At 43.2% G+C, this 25,318-nt stretch overlaps 2 protein-coding genes across 8 annotated transcripts in view; both read right to left on the bottom strand.

Moving 5' to 3' along the window:
• The window catches only part of CDKAL1 (CDK5 regulatory subunit associated protein 1 like 1), a 447,236-nt gene extending 429,549 nt beyond the window's left edge, over positions 1-17,687 (bottom strand). For all 5 annotated transcript variants that reach the window (XM_067290903.1, XM_067290904.1, XM_067290905.1 and 2 more), the window contains exons 1-4: positions 17,633-17,687; positions 16,226-16,263; positions 6,323-6,489; positions 3,998-4,110 (exon numbers count right to left, since the gene is read on the bottom strand). In XM_067290903.1, the coding sequence (XP_067147004.1) occupies positions 3,998-4,110; positions 6,323-6,489 (280 nt within the window). In that variant the 5' untranslated portion in view covers positions 16,226-16,263; positions 17,633-17,687. The remainder of the gene's footprint in view (positions 1-3,997; positions 4,111-6,322; positions 6,490-16,225; positions 16,264-17,632) is intronic.
• A 4,764-nt stretch (positions 17,688-22,451) lies between these two features.
• E2F3 (E2F transcription factor 3) overlaps positions 22,452-25,318 on the bottom strand; it is a 43,505-nt gene continuing 40,638 nt past the window's right edge. For all 3 annotated transcript variants that reach the window (XM_067292387.1, XM_067292388.1, XM_067292389.1), the window contains exon 7: positions 22,452-24,705. In XM_067292387.1, the coding sequence (XP_067148488.1) occupies positions 24,440-24,705 (266 nt within the window). In that variant the 3' untranslated portion in view covers positions 22,452-24,439. The remainder of the gene's footprint in view (positions 24,706-25,318) is intronic.

Raw genomic sequence — 25,318 nt, 5'->3', positions numbered from 1 at the left:
AGTACACACAGGGAAAGGTGTCCAGATTAACCACCTCAGTCCGATTGTTTCCCTCCCATGGTTAATAATTTCATAGCTGATCTCAATCAAAAGCCTATAATGAGCTACACATACTTATGTATATACAAGGCCTATTATGAAAATTATGTATCAAAGACCTTCCAAACTAAAAAACATCAGCAAGACACAAAGGTAAGAAAATGTTTTTCTTTCTTAGAGGTAAAGAGTTGTATACTACATTATCAAGAACAAGGGAATACTAAAGAAATGTTTGCATATTTGGATTATGTTAAGCAATATTCATTATTACTATTACTGAATAATTTCTTCACTGTACAAGACAGTAACAGACTAAGTCCCTTCATCTTGACATTCTAGCTGAACTTCCCAGAAAACTATTAAAAAAACCCAAAAAACTAACACGCTCCATTAAAAAAGGACTGAACAGAGAAATGCTGGGAAATGTGCTATATTGGAATCTCCTCTACTGAAGGAAGGATAGCTCAAGGTATATGTTATGCACCAAATGCCGCGATCCTAACTGCCACTTCGTCAAGAACAAAAGTCCGTTGTCTCTTGTCTCACTGCACATCTTTGAAAAGAGATTAACTCCATTTTCTCTACACCCTCCCATTAGGTATTGCTGTCTACAACTAGGATATGCCATTAGGCTTCTCTTCTTAAAGATGAGCAAACCCAATCCTTTCTGTCTCTCCTCATACATCGTGTGCTCCACCTCCCTAATCATCCTGGTGGTCCTCCACTGGGCTCACTTCAGTATATAAATCTCTTTCTTTCCTGGGAAAACCAAAACCAGACACAGGCTGAAGTGCTGGATGCAGCACTCCAGATGTGGTCTCACAAGGACCAAATCAAGGGAATCACTCCCCTGCACCTGCTGGAAAAAATCTCGCTAACAGAGCCTTCTTTGCTGCAAGGGCACATTGCTGACTCATGTTCAACTTCTTGTTTACCTGGACCTGAAAGTCTTTTTCTGGAAAACTGCTTTCCAGCCAGTGTGCCGGCCCCCCCCTTTATCACTGCCTAGGGTTATTCCATCCCAGATGCAGCATTCTGCATTCACCTTTGTTGAACATCATGGGGTCTGTTAGCCCTGCTGTCCAGGCTGTCGAGGTCCCTCAGAATAGCAGCACTAAGTTTCCAGCCTATCAATCACTTTCTCCAGTTTAGCATAATCTGAAAACTTGCTGAAGGAACATTACATCCTGTCACCCAGGTATATTAAAGAGATTAAACAGCATCAGTCTTAGAATAAAACCCTGAGGGACATTACCAGTAATCCAAAGAGTAATGGAGCAGACACTGTTTCATACACATTTGTCACCAGAAGCATCACTATGTTCAGCAGAAAGGCAATTGCTTTCTTCACTGCCTCACATTCTCACATACAGCTATTATACTTGCAACACTTGTAATCAGTTCTGGCTTCATAAATAGCCTATGAAGATGAAAAAGAACATTAAGAAAAAGGATTCTTAAAAATATACTTCAGTCAGAATTTGTAGCCATTTTTTTTGTTCTTTTGGACAAAAGCGCAATTTTCAGAGATCCTTAAATAGGTCAGCTTAACAAAGAGCTTCCTAATTTAATAAAGGAAAAACTACACTGAGTAATTTTTGGCTTACCACTTTAGCACTGTCCTACACATATTATATATGATAAATATATAAAATAATACACACACACACATATATAAATACATAGAGACTAAATCTGAGATCAGTTTAGTAATGACCAGAAACTAGCAGTCAGTCTTCATATACTATTACCAGAATTACTCTATAAGTATTCCTGTCCCAACTACTGCAACTTTTATTAAGTTTTTAGTTCTCATACTGAGATCCTACATATAGATCTATTTCTGTTTCAAAGCTGTAAACAATTTTGAAATAAGAGAAAGTAGAAAAAATTTCAGGGAGTTCCTTCCCCCCCATCTTTCCTGCATTACTCCCAGTAGAATTCTAACAGTGCAGGACAGGCATTTAAATCCTGACACGCATACAGAAATACAAGTAGCTTCTAGTACGCTATGCACTGGAGAAATAAAATACTCTAAACCTTAAGGTAAAAAGAAGCTTAATCTAAGACAGCCATAACAAGGCAAAGTAGTAACTCATTTGTAGTCTTACAGAAATAGCTACCGTAAATAAGTATTTCTGGACTACCACTCTACTTGTCTGCAAAGACAGCATACCTACTTCAGACTTAAACCAGTGACTAAAGAATTGCCTTGCTCCCCTAAAATAGTTCAATGCTCGAAAAATTCAGCATCTCATTTCTAGATGAAATAGTTTTTAGAAAAATACAGAAAGATCAACTGCAAGAAAAGGAAAATGTGATGTTGCTGCTGAAGGATGACACAAGTTCTTCAAGAAAAAAAAATTATAAATTCAAGAATAAAACATTTCTAGTGAAAAGAGTGTCAGAAAAGACAACTTCACATTCTTTCATTAAAAGCAGGCAGCAAATTTAAAAGCACAACACAAAACCTTGAATCAATAAATAAAATCAGATTTACATTTAGATTTTTGACTAGTCATAAGCCATACAAAAGTACTCAGATAATAATTCCCTGTTGAAATATGACATGAATCTGTGTTTGCAGCTTTCTACAGCTTTTCTTTCAACACTTTTTTGTATTAAGGAGAAATAATGTGGCCAGCATAACCCCAAGTCTTTTTTTCTTTGAGGAGGTAGGAAGAAGGTTGGAGGAAGAGGAGTGTTTTAAACTCTTCACAGAAAAGGAGAAATACTATTTTCAGTTCTTTTGAATCTACAGGATACAATCCCATACCATTCCACCTCCATCATATTCACCATCCCTTCAAAAACAAAGGAGTTATTCAAGTGGAGTAATTCAACTCCGCTCCAGCAGCAAACACCTCATTAAATGACAAAATACTCCCTCTCTATCCCACTTGGGTTCCACTGACACAATCAGATCACCAGTTAGATTCCGCCTGGGAATTGAAATCTCTTCCCTTCACTCTCTTTCAGACTTTTCAATTAGGTTCAACAAGCAGAACCCCCACAAAAAGCACTGCATTCTACATGAGGTCTATTAGGTGGCTGCCCTGCCAGAAGAACATAACTGTTCTGAAACCACTCATCTTCTAAACTATCATTCTACTTAGTCCCAGGAAAACACTTCACTTCCTCAACCTCAAATCAGAAGCATCATAATACAGGATGGTGACAGGATACCATTCTTCTCCAGTGAAGATGGAAACAGTACTTCCCTCTTGGGTCTTAAGTTGCCAAAGCAGCAGCACAATTCGATAAGAAACGAGGTTGTCTTTTTGTCACTGAAGAAGAGTTCCCTGTTTACATATCACAGAGAAACTGTCCACTCAGTAAGAAAACAAAGAGGGAGACAGGTAATATTCCCAAAGTTGATCAACTATATCATCCCCCCCAACATGATGATTTGCTGCAAGCAAATTTTTTAATACTATAGATGGTAGTGCCTGGAAGAAGTTTCCTGAAGATGGATTTTACAACAGAAACACATGCAAACATTTATTTTAAAACTTGCCATTCAAGATTCCAGAGGGAATGTGTTTTCTCTAGTGTTTGTAAAAATAAAAATAAGCCAAGAATTTCCTAATGATTGAAATTGTAGTCAAAGGATGTTAAAGACCCAAATAACACACAAGTTTAACTTAGCTTTTAGAACTGCATTAGAATTCACTTTAATTTAAGAAGTCGTACTAGAACTGATTAAGTTTATCCATAGGTGTCAACCTGATGTCTTAGATCAGAAGTGCATCGTGGTTTTTGTCCATACACTCATTTCACAACACTAAGTAACTTGTGAATAACATTTTCTACTTACACTAAACTAACATGCAGAGAAAGAGATCAAATGGGGATTTAACAAAATGTATTTCAGATTAAAAAAAAATTGATGAAAGCTTGAAAGTTCTGAACATTCACCCAGCAGAACTGAATTACGCGACTTGGCTTATATTTTTACCTGTAATTTTGTATCCATAGGCAGCTAGCTGTCCAGCCATATATTCACCATCCGAATTATTGTGAGAACATCCCCATGTACGAATCCAGATTTTCTGAGCACCGGGAATAATGCTGTTAAGTAAAATGAATTAAGAAGGCAAATGAAAGACAAACAAGCTTCATCTTTCAGCCCCCTGGAGAGACCCAATTAATTGTAATTCTTCAAATACATAATAAGCAATACAAACAGTAATAACCCCAAAACAGATAGGGAAGAAAGTTGTGATTATGTGATTTTAGTACAGTGGTAAGAAAAGAGCTTTAGAAGGGGAAGGTACAAGGGCAGCAGGATAAGAGAAGATTCAGTACACTGTAGTTATGTAAAAAAAAATTACTAAAACTCTAGCTTTCTGAAAATTATTATATCATTAACAAACGACCTCCAAGTGACTGCAATGAAACCAGGCCATCTGCAAACAAACTGTTAGAGCTAAATCGAAACCTTTTGATATTATTGCACCCATGCAGTGTAGCTCCCTCCTTATGAGTCTCCTTTTTGAATCCTTAACTAAAGCCAGCCACCAACTGCAGTAACGTCTGAGAGCTCACACTCCAACCTTTCACAGCTACAGAGGCAGCACAACAGATTTGTACTGCTGAGCTAGAGAGCGCAACAGTTTAAAAACCAACAAGAAAAATATTCTACAAGAAGCTCCCATTGAAACTTCCAGAATAACTGTGCCAATGAGCTAAAGATGCCAGTACAAGAATGCCAAATCGGGCAATTTCTTTTGCCCTGTCCACACTTTTTTTGTTTTAAAGGATATTTCCCCTAGCTAGAAATAAGAATCTGTTGACAGAAGACTAAAGATTGTTAAGCAGATGTGCGTAAACATGCAGTGTTTAGGTCTCCTATTGCCTAAATGACACGCATTCAATGCTTTTTGTTGGAGCAAAACTGCTAAAATATAGCCAATGTATTTGGGGCATTTTTATGGGGAATCACACTTCCAATGAAACTAATACTACAAAGACCTCTTTATAATAAAGTCTTTTGTTACATATAAAATTTCTTTTAAACAACACAAACTCCAAAATTGATTTTTTCTGTGCATTCCAGACATACTTTCTTTTTATTTTTCTAATGAGAGAAAATTTTATATACCAACTTGAAATTAATAGGGAACAAAAACCTAGATCTCTGAACCTCAGTAGAAACCAGAATCAATAACTGAGTTCAGCTATACTTAATCAATTCCACTGCAGCAGAAAGTCGAGTGTTATGTTTGTCACAAAAACAAACAAACAAAAAAAAAAATGGAAAGACATGTTCCCTAGTTATTGCATACTATTTCCACTGAAGAAAAACAATGCTTTCAAAAGAAGTTTCACTATACCACTTGCAGCATGTACAAACAAAAAGTACAGTTCCATTAGGATTGTCAACTTCTTAGCAACTCTCTCTCCAATTGTTTCCAGTTATTACAAGTTTGGGGGCTTTTTTTGTTTTTAAACAGAAAAGTGCTTTTCAATTTTAAAGATACCAAGAGGGGGGTTGTTTTATTTCACCTCTTATATGTGGTGATTATTCTGAATTACTCCAGACCTTTGCTAAAAGGCTGAAGCTGAAGTTTACTACTTGCATAGTATCCGCCTTCTCCAAGACGACCAAAAAACATTTCAGACACTTTCTTAAATTTGGGCTTGATTAAACAGTTAAGTCTTAGAATGGGTACAGGGTTCTTTCTAAGCGATACAAAGCATCTATTCTGACCACATTCAAGTTTCCAATTTCAGGTTCAATTTTAATACTAACAGACTTAATTTCTTCCCCAGATCCCCTCTCTTCCCAGAGAGAAAAATGTACTTTTCAAAGACAAAATTGGCTCAAATATGTATTGCGAAACAGGCATCAATATCGTCACTCTCAGAATTTTGTTTTTATTTCTCATCCCACACCTCCAAAAAGGCACTCCAGGACTGCACTTTGAAGAGCTCAGCTTCCACTTATGTACTAAAGATGAAGCGCACAGTTTTTCAGAAGTGCTTTACACTACAAGCTTTCTCTAAAAAGTAACAGGAGCTATTTTTCCAGTCTGATTACTTCATTAATCAGTATCTTAAATCATAACTGATCTCTACACAAAGTTTGTCTAGAATAAGTAACGTTTTTTTATTATTACTCAGTCATCACTATATTTTATAGACACTATTTTATCAATTTTTAACTTCTATTCAGATTTTACATTATGAGGTAATAAGAAGTTCCACCTTATTTTTAGAAGTTGATAGCACACATGAGATTTGAGAGAAGAAGCAAGAATAGGTTGATTGAAGAATTTACCTGTCACTTGGGGGATCATCATCTGTCTGGATATTTTTGTGTGAACTGCGTTTCCGCACTTTTGGAAAAACATTCTTTCTCACAGACTGTCGCTCATGTGGTTTCAAATCTTGTGCTGACACAATATCCTCAATATCTTCAAGCACTGAATCACAGGCAGCAGGCATCTTGAAGAAGTATTAGAAAAGACTGATGTTAGCAAGCATTGGAATAGTCAGATGTAATTCAAAATCAGGAATCAGATATGTTTCTACATATACCTGCAGTATATCATACACAGGAGGAATATCCAGCATATAAGGACAAACAACTGTCTAGAAATATTTCCTAATGCTCTCTTCCCCTAAGATCCCTCAAACAGGGACAGGGAGAGAGCTACAAACCATGCAGATTTTTCAGATCGTCTGCCCAGGCCATCTTCCGACTGAAAAACCCTGCAGCTTCTCTGACACCACATACCCAAGATACAAGTGTTCTTTATCATATTAGGCATCATAGTGAAATAATGCATTTATGTTATATGATGGATATACTTCCGCTTACGTTACAGGAGAAGAATGGGAAATACAGCATTCAAGAGCCTACCCTGGAGGCTGCATGGCCCTTTGATCTGTGTGCTTGAAACAGATGCACAGCAGTTCACTGCGCCAAAGTGCATATGAAAACAAAATAAACTATTCCTAGAATTCCTGACCCCACAGGACTTTCATTTGTGTCGTTTCATCCACCAGGACAGCAAAATCAGAATTTCTGTACTCGGGTACAAAATGTTAAATGACTATACCTAGCTAATATAACATACAAGAAGAACATTAAAACCTAATTCTGCTTTCCTAAAGAGAGTAAGTAGGTAGGAACTTTGATATATTTTTCCTCATCTGTGAAAAGATTTTTTTTATACACGCACACATATACACACACCCCAACATGTATACACCCCCGTACCCAGACACACTCCCAACCACACATGCAGACACACACACACATATGCACAGATGCACCCCCAGACACATATACATAAAGACACATGTACACACAGGAACACGTATTCACACCCTCCACACCCAGACACACACTCACATGTTAATACACTCACACCCACACACATGTATATATACCCACAGGCACATATGCACACACGCATGTGCACACACACACACCACCCCCAGCCCTGCACCCAGACCCCCCCAGACCCACATGTACATTAATACAAACACACATATACATGCACAGATGTGCCCCCGAAGCACTCACCCCCACACACACTTCCCTCATGCATACACCCCGTACACCCAGAAACACATACACACCCTGACCTGCACCCACACACATGCACCCCCACGTGCCCGCCGACGCGCAGATATAGAGACATCCCCATATGCACACATGCACCCATATGCACACACACAGTTATATACAGACATCCCCATATCTGCACAAACACACAGACACACACACTTGCATCCCTCACGCATCCACACTCCCATGCACCCAGGCACACACAAACACACCTGCACACCCACACCCCCAATCCCTCCCCTAGACACCCACCCACCTGGACACCCCCACCAACACACCCACACACATATATACATAGACACTCACACACACACACACACCCCTACTCCCACCCAGACACATGCACATGCACCCACACATCCGCACACATGCACACACACATATGTACACACCCCCACCCAGACACAGACATGGACAAATACATACACACGGACACACATATACACCCATCCACCCACCACTGACACACTCCCACAGGGACCCAAGCATGTGCACACTCTCGCAAACTCTCATTACACACACACACACACTCCCCCCACACCCAAAATCCCACACACACCAACCCACCTGCCCATACCCCCACCTGCCCCCCTATACACACCTCCCACACACATCCACACCCCGCATACACCCACTCACCTCACCTTTACATGCACAGGCACACCTACACACACCCTCACCCAAACACCCACACACACATGCACACTCAGACATCCCCCTACACACACACCCCTACACATCCAGATACACATATACACACCCAGACACCGCCACCCAGACACACGTGCACACTCACTCCACACACTCGCCCCCTATACACCTCTCCAAACACACACACCCCATACACACACAGATCCCCCCATACACGCACACACACACCCATGTGCACCCCATACATATACACATCCACACACACCCATACACACATCCCCCCATACCTTTAGCCACACACCTCAGGCGCATGCACACACAGCCCCTACCACACATGCACACACACACCCATACATACACACTCCCACACCCACCCACCCCCCATACACACACCCACACCCCATACACAAACCCCCATGCACACCCCATACACACGCATCCCCCACGCACACACACATCCCCCATGCACAGCCCATACACATGCACACACCCCCACACAAAAACACACACACACACCCATGGACACCCCATATGCACACACAATCCCTGCACACACACCCCCATGCATGCGCGCATCCACCCCATACTCACCGACCCCCCATACACACAAACACCCATACACACACACACACACGCACACACACGCACCGCCCCATGTACGTGCCCTGCCCCACACACCCCCATAGGCATGCACGCACCCCCCACACACACAGCCCCCCCACAATGGCCCATACACACATGCCCCCCCCCTACACACGCGCGCACCCCTCCACACACGAACCCACACAGCTACACACCCCACCAGGCATGCAAGCCCCATGCACGCACCCCCCCATTAACACCGCCTACACATGCACACACTCTCATACACACACGCACCCCCCCATACACACCCCGCACACACACACACCCCCATGCATGCACACACCCACCCCATACTCACTGACCACCCATACACACACACACACACCCATATACACACACACAACACCCATACACACGCGCACACACTTCCACACATGTGCACCCCCATGCACGTGCACCCCCCCACTCCAATACACACCTCCCCAAATGCACGCAGCCCCATGCACCCCCCCACACACACACAGCCCCCCATACACACACAGCCCCATATGCACACCTCCACATGCACTCTCCCTCCCATACACAGGCCCCCACACACACGCACACGTGCCCACACTCCCCCTCACATGCACACACACCCCCACGCGCACGCACACACACAACCCTCGCCAATGCACACGTGCATACACTCCCCCCATGCACACATGGGCACACACACCCCACGCGTGTGAGCGCACACATACTTCCCCTGCATGCATACACACACACACGTGCGCACACACTCCCCCTACATACGCACACACTCCCCCCACACCCACACACTCCCCCCACATATGCACACTCCTACACGCATACTCCCACACACACTCCCCCTGCATATACACACTCCCCCCATACACACACGCACACACACTCCCCCCACATAGACACACACACATGCACACACACACCCCTACGCATGCACATACTCCCCCCACGCATACGCATGCACACACTCCCCCCACACACACACGTGCGCACACACTGCCCACACACGTGCATGCACATGCGCACTCCCCCACTGCCCCCCATACACACCTGTTCACACACTCTCCCTGCATACACACACTCCCCCCATACATGCCCCCCACATACACACGTGCACACTCCCCCCGCACTTGCGCACACACACTCCCCCTCAAAACACACACGCACACACAACTCTCGCCAATGCACAGACACACCCTCCCCCCACACGTGCACACATGCGCTCCCCCCAAACTCACACGCGCACACACACTCATGCACACATACACTCCCCCATACACACATGCACACTCCCCCTACACATGCGCATCCACACACTCCCCCCGCATACACACTCCAGCACACGCATACTCCCCCATACACACGTGCGCACTCACCCCCTTATGCGCACACTCCTGCCACACACGCGCACTCCCCCATACACATGCACGCACACACACTCCCCCCACATACACACGCGTGCACTCCCCCCACACATGCACACACTCCCCACACACTCTCCCTACACACACGCGCGCAACTACACATTCTCCCCGCATACACACAATCCCCCATACACGCACTCCCCCCACATGCACACTCCCCACACACACCCCCATGCATGCATGCGTGCACACTCCCCCCACATACCCATGCACACACATACACAACCCCCCTGCATGCACTCCCCCCGCACACACCTGCATTCCCCTGCATACAAACACCTGCACACGCAAACTCCCCCATACACACACACGTGTGCGCACACATGCACACCCATACAAGCGTGGACACACACTCCTCACACGCATGCATGCTCCCCACACACACGTGCGCGCACACACTCCGCCTGCATACACACATGCACACGCACTCCCCCCCGCATAAACATGCACACTCCCTCTACACACACTCCCCTCGCACACACACGTGCACACTCCCCGCATACATGCACCTGCATGCACACACTCCCTCCATACATGTGCGAGCACATGAGCACACACACACTTGCCCAAACTCGCATGTGCACAGGCACACACACGCCCATGCACACACCTGTGTGCACACATGTGCACACACAGGCACATGCACACACAAGTGCACACATGCACACACACATGTGCGTACTTGCGCACCCCTGCAGACATGCACACGCGTGTGCACATGCCAAAACACGCACACACACTTGTACACACTCTCATACACTCATGCGCACACACACATGCGTGCACCAGTGTGTGCACACACACATGCACACACACATGCATACTCACGCACGCACTTGTGCACACACCCACGCACTCACGCACACACACATGTGCACCCGCACCCACAGACACACCGACAAACGTGCACACACACACACACACTTGTGCACACGCAAGCACACGCCCACTCACCCACACTTGCGTGCACAGACGCACACACACTCGCCAAAACCCTCACGGGAGCACACGCACACACTGGCGCGCACACTTTGTGCACACTCACACATGCACCCACATGTGCACTTGCACACATGAATGCGCTTGTGCACTCATGTGCACTCGTGCACACACATGCACGCACTTGTGCAAACACACATGCACACATGTGAACAGATGTGCACAAAAACATGCACACACACTTGTGCATACACATGCACACGTGCATGCATGCCCACGCACACACACAGGCGCACACAACACTTGCACGCACACTCACACGTGCACACACACTCAGAAGCTTGCACGCACTCACATGCACACTCGCACACACGCGTGCATGAACCCTTGCACACGCACAAGCACTTGTGCATGCACACACGTGCACACACGTGCACACATGCAGATGCACACACACTTGCACACAAGTGCACACTCGTGCACACACACACTTGTGCACTCGTGCACACATGTGCACCCGTGCACTCATGCACACACCCATGCACTCGTGCACACATGCTCACGCACTTGTGCACATTCATGCAAACACACACGTGCACACACTCACGCACATCTGCGCAAACACGCATGCACTCATGCACACACACACGCTCTTATGCACACACACACGCACACACATGCACCAGTGCACACCGCGTGCACGCACACGTACACCTGCATTCACGCCTGTGCACTCGTGCACACAGGTGCATGCACACGCACAAACATGCACATGCACACACTCACCCCATGCATATGCACATACACGCACCCACACGCACATGCTCACACACGCGCACACATGCAGGCATGCACACACACGCACATGTGCACTAGTGCACCCACGCAGACACGCACACGTGCACTCGTGGACACATGCCCCCACATTCGTGCGCCCCTGCCCACACGCGCATGCACGTGAGCACATGCACACTTGCACGCACCTGTGCACACATGCGCACACGTGCATTCACATGCCCCCGTGCACAACCGCACGCATGTGCACAAGTCCACGCTTGCCCAGATTCACACATGCACAGGCACACACGCACACTCGTGCACACACATGCATGCACTTGTTCACATGTGCACACTTGCACGCACATGCACTTGTGCACACACACATGCATGCACTTGTGCACACGTGCACACTTGCACACACGTGCACTCCTGCACACACAAATGCACTTGTGCACACATGCACACTTACACACACACTCGTGTATGCACACTCACGCACACATGCGTGCACGTAGGCGCACAGGCTCACGGATGCCCACACCGCACGTGCACGCACGTGCACACATACACACGCACTCGCACCTGCACTCACTCATGCACACTCATGCATGCACATGCACACACAAGCGCTTGCGCACACATGCACACGCACATGCATGCAACACGCGCACACACTTGTACACACATACTTGTGCACAGCTGCACACACACGCATGCACGTGCACACATGTGCACACCCATGCCCATATGCACATGCGCGTACACACATGCACACACATGTGCACACATGCACTCGTGTGCACAGACCCGCACTCGTGCACACATGCACAAACGCAAACACACACACACTTGTGCTCAAACACTCGCGCAAACGCACCCGTGCACACACCCACTCACACACCTGCACGCGCCCACAGACACGCGTGCACACACATCCACGCATGCACTTGTGCACACACTCGCGCACAAACATGCTCACACACACACAGGTGCATGCACACACACACGCCCTCATGTGCATTGTCTCGCCCCTCCCACACGCGCGCACACATGCACATGCACCTGCGTGCACACTTGTGCACACACCTGCACGTTCACACACATGCACTCATGCACACACGTGCATGCACATGCACACACGCGCTCGTGCACACTTGCACGCAAATGCACACATGAATGTGCACACACACGTGCACCCATGCACACACCCACGCACACACCTGCTCACTCACATGCATGCACCCAGACACCCCCACACCCGCGCACACACACCCCCACACCCGCACGCACACGTGTCCACATGCACACACTCACCCACACTCGCGCGCATTCTCGCACACATACACACTCGCACCCACCCACACACGCACTCACGCACACACATGCGCCCACACCCACACACACATGCATGCACTCGTGTACATGTGCACTTGCACACACCCATGCACGTGCGCATGCACCCGAGCACACACGTGCACACATGCACTTGTACTCACGCACACACATGCACACATGCACTCGTGTGCACACGTGCACATGCACACTTGCACACACACATGCACACACCCACGCAGACACACGCTCACTCGCATGCATGCACATCTACCCACAGACACGTGCACAGACACGCCCACAGACACCTGTGCGCGCAGACACCTGCGCACACACGCACATGCAGGCACCCACACTCACGCACACACACATGCACTCATGCACACATGCGCGCACGCACTTGTGCACACATGCGTACACACGCACACACACACTCACGCACACTTGTGCACGCACACACCGCCCACACACGCTCGCGCCCACTCATGTGCACATAGGCAAGCACGCACATGCACACACACCCCACACACGCACTCACATGTGCTGAGGCACGCGTGCACACAGTCGCGCTCACACTCTAAACTTGGTTTAGAATATATCTCAGCATAAACACAGTTTACTAAGGAAATCATACAAAGGCATTTCACTAAGTTTACAGGGAAAATGCATTACTATCCTAGCTTACAAAACAAACAAGATCTTAATTTCTGTAAGTATCAGACTTCAGGAACAGATAATTCATGCTACTGGCCTACAAGATATGTTCAGATGCTCTGGCCTACAAGATATGTTCAGATGCTGCACTTGAGATATTCAAAAATGTAAGAAGTTAAACACCCATACATTCTTCCAGTATGAATGCCTCCATTCATTTTGCAAAATATACTTCAACGTAAGACTTCAGACAACTTGATTATATTTTTATATATACATTATATATATTATATTTATATATGTATATATATCTATAAGCACTGTATAATGATGTAACAAAGCAGGTGTATTTGACATTGAGATATTTAAGTATCTAGTTTTCTTCTAGATCAAAAAACTCAGGATCTTTAAAAAATGCAGCTAAGAATGAACAAAAAAGAAAGTGAAAAGTCTAGCCATAAAGAATGCTGGAATACTGGAACAAGCACTTACTGCAGAAGCTCACACACAAAAAATCCCACACAGAACAACTACAACAGTGCAGAAATTTAATGGCTTCATGTTATTGAGTCTACTGGGTTAGTGTTGTCATTAAGTTACAGGTATTTAGCTGAAGAAATAAGCTATTATTTTGAGCTATAAGTAAGAAATATTTTCCAGGACAGAAGTTTAAATAACAACAAAAAAAAATGGGGGGGGGGGGAATGACTATAAAAGCTTCAGCTTTGGTAAAACCAGAATATCAGAGTAAGAATTCGAGTGGTATACTTAATCTAATAAAGGGGTGTACTTGATATATAACATACATGGAGGAGTAGGACAATTTAATTTTGACAGATACCAGCTTCAGCCTTGAATTTCTAGGCTTTTCATATTTAAGCATTTGACTTCTAAAACAAGCAAAATTGTCTTAAGAAGGACTTGAGATGAACATTTCTGTTTCAAGACTATTTACTCTAAGATACAGTCTTTTTTACATCTGGAAATTCACAGTAATTTTCATTTCCAGGCCTACTGAGATTCATTCTTCATTTTGAGTCAGACATACACACTGCCAGTCCTCAAATTAGGCTTATTTAACCAAATTATTTCCAAGGTAGCACTCCCTAAATAAATCAGTGAATTATTTTGTTGGGTAGCTGACCCACACAGCAGCAAAACAATCCATCACATAACATAACTGGCACTATCACTTTAATACCATGAAGAATAAAAAGACTATACTGCAGTAGATGCAAGCAAAAAAAAAGGGGGGGAGAGGGAGAGGGAAAGAAAGAAAGGAAAGATGAACAGGGATGTCCCTCACTAACTAAAGAATCTGGAAAAATTTCTGAATTGGGATCTCATTTTCTTCTTACTGGTTCATAGTGTGAGAAAAGACATATGAACTGGCTTTCCGACTTAAGTCTTCCAACTTCTCACCTAGGTGCACTCCGACTGCATCTCTGAGCAAATGAATAATAATAATAATATATATTTCAAAATAAGTCAAAGTTCACTGCTTCAATGTCAAACATGGTAAATTTAATGCAAATAGGACTTTTAGTAGATGTCATACACTAGCTTGTTCTGGAAGCTGTCCAAAAACAGAAAAACATTTTTTTCGTCTACAAAACCAAACATGCTTTAAACAGTTATGTCATATAGATATCATAAAGAAAAGTCACTTAAAGGCTTTTTACATAGTCTTAGAGGGACTGTGAGAGGGGTGGGGTTTCCAAAAAAAATAAAAAATAAAATAAAAAATTACTCCTAGGCTTTCAATACAAACCTGCTGCTCTGGTTTAAAACCAAGGCCAAGGGGATATTTTCATTTATCAGCAAAGGATTACCTAGAAATACCAACACGAGCTCAGTCCATATGGTACAGCACAGCAAAACAGCATGGCTTAACTGTTCAGATGTAGTCTCGTCCCAACACTGAAATGCTTTCCCCAAGCAAAGTCCATTTAAGCGCTATGCCTGCTCAAGATCACAATGCTCCAGAACCCTAACATCACAGAGAAAAATAGTGACATCACCTTACACTACTTTATACTGCTGACAGTGTGTACAAATACATAAAGTTACCAAATCAAGATAAGGAAGGAAAAAAACAGCTTTTTTTTTTTTTTCAGAAACACATCTGATATAATGAAACAGCTAGCAAAACAAGTAAGCTTAATTTATTGCAGTGGTCCATAAAAGAAAGAACACAAACTAGAAGTCATACCTTTTCAAGGCTGGTCTAAATCCTCTCAGACAATGATTCTGGAAAAAAAGATATGACATGAACAAACAGAACTAACAGACAGATTGTCCTACAAGTATTCTTCATTCTTTTGCAGAAATCTCAGTTTCCTACTTTGACCTGCATAAAACCTCCTTTCAATGAAAACCTCTGCTGACAAGGCAGAACACTAGTCAAATTTTCCCTATCCATTCCTGAGCAGATGCACTAATCTGAGTCTCCTTCTTTAACAGAGTCACATTTTTTTTGTGAAAATTTGATGTATTTAAATTATTTCAGACTTCTCCTCTTCCAGATTTCAAAATCTTTCACCAGGACTTTATAATTTGTAATGAAAGAAGAGAAAGAGAATGACTAAAAGTATGCAGTTGCATAAGCTTCGTTTTCTTCAAAAGGCTGATTAACAGTAAAGATTACCTAAACATTCACAACATTTTCTACAAATACCGTAAAGTCTTCTTAGAACAGATAACATACAGAAATATTGTGGATAAGAAGTTACATATGAGATCTCTTCTTCACAAGCAGATGCATACAGATTCCAGCATATACTCTGACTGAAGTTCTTGGACTTTAAGACTGAAATTGGAGAAGCAATAATAAAATGGAAAATTAACTAATTTATTGTTCTTATACTGTCAAGCTTTTACCCACAGAACTTTATGCTCCTCTCTAGAAAAACAGTGTTTTAATAAACAAAAAGCACTAACGGAGTCTTATACAAAGAAAACTTTCCTTGCCCCAAGCTATGCCACTCATCTCTCCTTGAGCTCCTAACACTGACTAGCAAAGTACTTCTTTCCGCAGAGAAAACTTCCATCCAGATGGAAGAGGGCTGCTCTTTCCTCTGTTTAGCAACAGGTGTCTCAGGTGAAGCCCTGGGCTGCTAGCTCTAGGCTTACAGAAGAGTGTAAGAAAACCGCAGGGCTAAAGCGAACCCAATCCACCGCAACGCCGCGCTGAGACCACCGCGGACACGCCCGCGGGCTGCGCAGAAGCCCCGCGGCGGCTGTTTCGCACCCGCGCGCGAGGGGCGGCTGGATGCGCAGCCCCGACGCGGCCCGCGGCAGGAGGCGCAGGAGCACGGCGAGGCCGCAGCCGGCCCCGGCCGAGCCCCCGGGCTCCCAGCCCGCGGAGCAGCCCGGCCCGCAAAGCCCTTCCCCGGCACCCGAGCTCCCTCCCTCCCCGCTGTAACGAGGGGCCAGGCGCCCCGCGGGGCCAGGGCCGAGGCCGGGGGGGGGGGGGGGGGGCTCGGGCCGTTACCGTCGCCCCAACGGTCAGCGCGCGCTGCCCGGCGCTCGCCGCACGCCCCGGGCCCGGCCGGGAGAGGGACGGCGCCAGGACCGGGCGCGGGGAGCAGAGGGCCCGAAGCCGGACTCCAGCGCTCACCTCAGCCCGCCGCACCGCGGCCTCACACGGGTTCCGCCATCATGGCCGCCCCGCCCCCTCGCGCACGCCGGCTCGTCACAACGGGGCCGCGGAGCGGACAAAACAGGTGACGGAGCGCGTGAGGTTGGCGGAGCGCCGCCGGCCCGTAGGGGCGCGCAGCCGTTAGAGCCGTTAGGGCCGTGCGTCCCCGCGCCGGACGCGGCACCTCTCAGGGCCGCCTCCACCGTAAGGTGCCGGCCGGGGGCCGCCTCAGCGCTGCCCCGGCTCAAAACCGTGATTCGCAGCCCTGAAGCCGTGCGGGCGGCGCAGGAGCCGCGGCAGGCTGAGGTCGCGCCGGTGTCCTCTCGTTGGAAGCCGGTTTTTTAAAAGAAATGCGGTTCTCCCTCCACTACGTATTTAAAAATACGAACATGCCTAGTAGATTTATCAGCGTCAATGGTCGAATTCCCACTAATTTAATAGCAGTGCAGTAGTCATGTTTTAAAGCTGTTCTCTAAAACCGTAAAAATGTTTTAAGAACATGAAGGCTGGGATTCTCACACAGGTGATCAAATTGCTTTTGTTGCACTGGAAATATAAATATTACAAGACTGAAGGTGAAATCATAGAGTGAAAAACAACAGAATTTCATCCAGGAGTATGCATGGACGTCTCTGAAACGCAGATAACCTTCTGTGCCTTGGCATCTGCTGAGCACTAAGATTTAAACCTGTCCTTCAGTCATGTTTTGTTTCTCCAAATCCTTGGAGACCCATCTCTTTTAACTGGAAACTAGGTATAACAATAGGTATCCAGTTATATCAGATGGATTCTGATCTGACCCAAATTAATGACAAACTATTTATTCCTATTGTGGCCACAACATTTTTTTTTCAGTGCTTTCCTTAAAATACAGAGCTAGTAGCAACTTTTCTGATTAATTGTTTTGGAGGACATTGTTCAAAATATTAATCTTGGATGACTAACGTTTCTAGCATTGTTTTTGTCAAAAGTAGAGCTAATAACAACTTTTCTGGTTAATTATTTTGGATGTCATTGGTCTGAGTGTTTAAATTTGGTTGGCTAACGTTAGGGTTCTAAGTAGCCATATTGTTAAGTGTATAGTTTCCTTGTAGATCAAAGTGATACAAAGAGTGAGCATAATATTATTTTGTTTTTAATATATGCAGTTTACCTCAAAAGATAATTCATATTGCATCTTTAACATATTTATTTTATTTTGGGGTAGCCTGCTTCAGATTATAAAAATCACCATTTCTTGTAATTAAATTTTGAACATTAAGTTAGTCTCTTTATAATGAGTTTTGGAATCATTATTTTATTTTCTAGATAGCAGATTATAGTCTTCCTTGAGCAGGAGGGAAAGTGAATGAAAGCCCAGAGTATATTCCATAGTACATAATGTTGGTCTACAAGCAGATAAAACTTGGCAACTTCTACCTTTGAATATCACTTCCCCTTCCTCTCCTTTTTCTTAAAAAATGATGCTTATTTTATGTCACGCTTATCTGACAGTGTTCACAGGCAAAAGAAAGGATAACTATGAGAACAAAGTAATGGAAGAGATTTGAAAAGGAAAATTGGGACAGAAAGAAACAAGCACTTCAGTTAAGTCAGTCATTAGGAACAAATCATTCTACGCAGGACTGAGCACTATTAATATTACCCTGGCCTCATGATAGAATCATTGTTACAGCTTAAGATAGATTTGCATTTGTGATTGGTCTTTATTTAAACACACAAATACTTTTCAGAGTCACTCAGTGAGACACAATGTGATGTGCAATTTATTACTTTTACAGCATTTCTAGCCCAGAAGAGACTGGAAGGAAACATCTTAAAAAATCAGTACTTGCATTAATCAATTTTAGACATTCACCTTCATAATACTGTGTAAGTAGTCCTTAGTATGTCAGTGAACAGGAATACATGTATTACTAATCTTAGTACTCTAACTGCTACCTTATCAGGCTGGTGATCCTTTCCTTATTCTTTTCAGTCTCCCATGTTCAGTTTCCTGAGTATTTCACTTGCAGTCCTTGAATTAAACTTGCCTATTCTAAGAGCACTGCAGAAGTATCCTAACTAGTCAAATGTTCCTCTCCGGTTAAACAAAACTGGGCAGACATCAATGCTGTTTTATGGTTGACTAAAGAGCAGAGCACAGATAGCCTGCAAGACGTATTCAAAATCTCTGTGTGGCCAAGATTCACAAGACACTACCTACTGAGGGGAGGCAGTGAGCTCTGGGAGCAGCTCCCAGGCAGGAATAACAGCAGCGCTCCCTGTGTCCCATACCTAGTGACATAAATAAATAGGGCATGCTGATCAGTTTCAGCATGATCCGGCAATGGCCCTACTTTGTCCCACTGCCAGGAATTTGTAATATCAAGCAGCCCTTCTGCCAGCACAATCCTGTTCAGTCCTAGGATGTAGCCACAACATGGAAGCACTCTTTAACTGCTTTTGAGGCTCACAAATCTAAACTATTTTGTAGTTTATTCATAGAAACAAGCCAAGCTGCACACAGACTGCTGGTAGTGCCCCAGCAGGTAGCAAGGGAGGTGAATGATTGCAGGAAGAGAGCTTGTCTATACTCGCCTGGGAAAACTGCTTTTAAGAGACAGCAGCTGGCAGTATAAGTCCCAATATTGGTCTTCTGTAGATTGGAAATATACATGCTCCAGTCCTTGAACTCCCTAAGAACAGCTTTAGATTACATCCCTTCCAAACTGCCTGCATACCTTACTTCTTACTGTTCAGTCACTACTTCTGGGATGGTAAACTCAAAGACCCCAGCCTCAAACTGGGTTACCATCTGAAGTCATGAGGTTTTGCAGGAGTAGGTACATTGTTTGGAAGTACATAAGCTACTAGGAAAATAAAATAAAATAACTCAACTTTAGTTCATGGTTAGTTGAAAGTGCATCCTTAGTTGTTTTAGAATATCTCATCTAACATCCTCATGGAAAGGAAACAGCTAGGGAAGCGAGTGCCCAATTTTTATCTGATAACCTTAGTCTCTGATAACTAACATGCAGTTCTGGGTAGAAGAGTAAGTGAGAGGGCAAGCAGGAACAAAATGGTGACTTGAAGTTAGACACAAGATTTCTTCCTCTGTTCCTGCAATTTAGGAGAGTCCACCTGCTCACCTGTCAGCAACATTGAGCACTACCCAGAATTGATGGCAATCCCTTTTTGTCCATTAGATATGACAGTTTTTACCTATCACATCTTAGGAAAAGGCAGATGAAGAAAACCCCAGACTTCATAAAGGCAAAGAATTATGCTGATCTTTGTTTAGATACAGAGTAATATGCAGGCAGATCTTGCTTCAGCATGAAAAAAACAAAACTGGGAGATGAATTCTTGTACTTTGTACTTTCTTTCTTACAAAAGAAGTGTCTATGCCCGTAAAAAGACAATGGTGGGATTTATCCTTTCAGGTATAAGTCACAAACAATAGAAGGTGATACTGTAGATGTAGACGGACCCGTTCTCACTGTCGGTTCAAGGCCAGGAACCCCCTTTTTTGAGAAATGTAGTTCCTAGGAATTAACTCATCTCCTATGTGTAAAGGAATGTGTAGTTGCCTATCAATCAGCCCTGCTTTGACAGATTTCTCAGAACCCTTTTTCCATCTGCTGGCACCTAAGAAATGAAGCACACATAGGCCATGATAAAGTCTACCTGAAATTAATATTAGTATGCTAGGTAAAGTCCAGGCACACTGTGCTAGCTCAGGGAAGCAGAATGATCAACAGCTTGTACTCCAGTTACTAAATTAAATATTTTAACTGGCTGTTTTTCTTCCTGCAACTCAACATGTCTCAAGTTCACAAAGCAGATACAGAAAGAGAGGGAAGAGGAGAGAAAATGACAGGGAAAGCATCAATCAGCAGCAGACTTTAGAGGTGAGTAGAAAGTGCTTATGGCAGTCATAGAACAGAGAAACGGGTAACAGGCCAGGGAACAATGACAAATAGGACAGAAAGAGGACATTGATTGTCATCTCTGCTTCACAGTGAGATCGGAGAGAGCAGTCCTCTAGCCCTCTTTTATTATTTATCAGGAATATAGAAGAACAGAAGATCTTCTCTGTAATCTTCCTTTCAGTACTGCTATGTGCTCAAGTTAGAGTACGGTCAGGTGCATAAAGAGAAAAAACATTTGCTTTCTCCCTGTGTGCAGGGAAGAAGAAAAGACGCAAACAACTTGCTCAGAAGTATAACAGTTAAACAAACAACCATGTTACTGTGATTTTATCATCCCAATGCTCTTTTTTTTTCTTTTAGTAGTTTATTGGCCATACATTTGAGAAGGTGCAGCACCAAGACCAGAAAGGGAGAACAGGTTCATAAGTGCATGTCTAGTACAGGAGACTGTTGGAGATGCTTACAAGTAAATAGAACTCGTTTTCAATGCTACTGTTGAGACACACTTCTGGAGAGTTCTCAGTAGGAACATTAAACCAATCCTCACCCATTTCTTTTACATCATTTAATCCTAGAATAACCAAATTTGTATGAATTTTTCAAGAAGTCAGTTCATAATTCATATGGGAAATCGATGAAAATAGACCATTGCTATCCCCACCTCTGGATTTCCTACTGTGTCTCTTTACATGCGTGGTTTTTGTACTGATTTCACTCTGGCTTTAAAACCACTGAAAGTATTGTCATCAAACTAAAAAAATTGAAATGAAGCATAGATGATGTGAAATGAGTGAGCAGCACTAACGATGAAAACGTTAACAGTGAGGTTCCAAGAAGAGGCACCAAGAGTAACGAGAATTTTAAAAGTCATATACAGATCTAAACTCTTTAAAAAATTGTTTTTATTGATTCATTACCATACAAAATTTATTCAAATTACATCCATTTGAAGTGGTAAGATCACAGCTAGAGAACAGGTCATCCTTTAATAAATCTATTTACAAAACTCACCATAAAAGCTTTTTTTGTTGTTTTTTTTTTTTACAGTATTTTACAGAGTTTTTTTTCAACTAGCATACAATGCAAAGCTAAATTAGATTAGTATTTTGCCCACGCACATTGGGACAAGTGTTTAGTTTGTACAAAAAAGATGATTTCCATTAGTCTTCATTTTCTCTTTCCCCACAAAAGCGCCCCTTTGTCTCACAAATCTTCATGCTCACACAACTTTTACTTTCCCCTTCCACAGACTAAAACTTTAAATACTACAATTTTATTTACAGATCCACATCTAAAAAAACTCTTAAAAAATTACAAACCAGCTAGAAAATATTCTGGCAGTGTTTACAAATTCTATTGTACAAAACTGCTAGATAACTAAAGTGTGAACTGAGAACATATATCAACTTAAATACAACCGCTGAATGATCTATGCACACATTTGTACATATAAACACACACTTAACACTGTTTAACAGTTCTTAATGTGTTGCCCTTTATACATTTGTTATATTCCAAAACTCACACAGTCATACAGTTTTCTTATTAGTACTGTGACTTCTTGCCATTTCATGTGTGAGCTTTTATAGCAGCAACTCAATGGTACCAGAAAACCTGCATACATAATATTCTACTACAGTACAAATAGTACTAATTTTCTGAATATGTCAGATAAGCACAACAGTAATGCAAACAAAATAATTATATGGGCATCATCTAATCAACATACATTAATTTAGCCCAGAACATGGCAACATATTTTACACTCAAAACAAAAAAAAATATTTAAGACTTCTTAGAATTCCTCTCACTTTCAAAAAATAAATATTGGTACTATACTATACTACCAAAGATTTTCAAAAAATAAATGCAGTTCAGTTGATGTGGTACTTACAGTTATGTACTTTGGAAAAAAATTAGTTCTATTTCGCTGGCAAGGAGAATTATAAAAAGCTGTAAGCAGAAGAAGCTAACCCACTGAGATAAATATGATATATTGAACATACAAAGCTTGGCGTAAGTGTTTTCCATAGAGGGAAAAACCCACAGTGCATCTCTAGTAGGCACTTAATACAAAGCCCCACTTAGTACCACAAAAATTTATGTACCAGTTCTAATGCACGCTGGGGGCAGTAAAATTGAACTGTGCATCTTCGTCCTAGTTTAAAAAAAAAAAAAAAAAAACTGCTTTCACACACACTTACACAAGCATTTTAAAAATCTGATTACTACGAGAAGTGGCAGAACTTTATACTTTTCAATATTTGCAATATACACTACATTTACAGTGTATTTTTATTAAAAGCTTTTAGGACATAAGTATTTGACCTCATAGTGAGACATATACACAGCTCAAAATGAGCATTATGACAGCAATTTAAACATTCCCACAAATAGCTGAAGAATCCCATTTCACACTTTCGCTCTACTTCATATTTACGTTTACTGTAGGTACAATCCATGTTGTGAGACTCAAAAGACATGCATTCTCTGCAGAAGGCACGACCTGAAATACTATTATAAAATTGTTATTTATGACTAAACCAGTTCATTGAGCCCTCCTCCATAAGCCCACTTGTCAGGGTAAGCAGAGACTGGGATAGTGTGAAAACAAAATATTTATGGTCACCTGCTTGCACTTGCTGACTCACAAGGCGCTGGAGCTTAGGGTCAAAGAGAAGGCTTTGTTGCAAAAGCCTTCAGTTGTTGTATTATGGTATTTTAGGGAGTATTTAATTAAAATATCAGCACTGTTCAGGAGCCTGGATTATTTAATAATGCTATTTTATAGTAAGTAGGAGACTACTGAATGATGGCAGGTGTTCCATTTCTAATAAAAACATGATTTAAATACGGACATCATTTAAGAGAATCAGCTGTATATAAATTCGTCTACCAATGAAGGAAGCTTCTCTAAATCATAAGCATCAAAGAGATCACTGATGCCTTCTTCATCCCCAAGGCTCAGCAAATAATCTTCCTGAAGCAGAGGAGGCAGCAAATTCACAAATGGTCCTTCAAAGTTTGAGGGAATTTGGTCCTCGGTCTGCTGTAGAAGGTTGGCTGGAGAAGCCAATGGAGAAAGTGTTGCCATATTCACTGAGCAGTCACCTTGTCCTGAGTTACCAGAAGCCACTTCTGTAAGGAGGGGAGGGGAGGGAAACACAGAAGATGCATTTAATCCCATTAGAAATGTTAGACATGGAGGCAAAAAAAAAAAACCCTAATGCATAAGGGACCTTTCTCAAAGGATCATTTAAATGAAAATCTAGTTCAGATAATTTCTAGACAGTTTTTGATATGTTACAAATGGCTTCTCAAAAACACTCATGTTGCTGTCACCACTGGCTTTTCAATAAACAATTATTTTATAAGGTTTAAACAACTATTGAAAAAAAAAACAAATTAAGTGCAGTGAAAGATACCCTTTCTTCATTGGAACTCACAGTCCTAAATACTTCAAAGTGAAAACTTTATAAGTAATAGATGTCCTCAGAGACACTGAATAGCTCCATATATCAATATACACAGATTTCTGTGCCTTTGTGTCAAGACAAGTCTTTGCTTTATTATTGAAATTTACCTATTGAAAGTTATTTTAAACAACTGGTGCAAAGGAAAATATGTTTTTTCCCCAATATGCAACAGAACTACATTGTGGAAAATTGGATACCTTAGCTTTTCACTTCATAGAAAAAGACAGACAAAAAACAAGAGCTGGGTATCTGAAATTCAAAATGGGATCTGAAAG

The sequence above is a fragment of the Apteryx mantelli genome, chromosome 2 (genome assembly GCF_036417845.1).
Source record: "Apteryx mantelli isolate bAptMan1 chromosome 2, bAptMan1.hap1, whole genome shotgun sequence".
NCBI classification, from domain to species: domain Eukaryota; kingdom Metazoa; phylum Chordata; class Aves; order Apterygiformes; family Apterygidae; genus Apteryx; species Apteryx mantelli.
The sequence above is the reverse complement of the archived record's forward strand: the minus strand, read 5'-3'. Positions and strand labels throughout refer to the sequence as shown.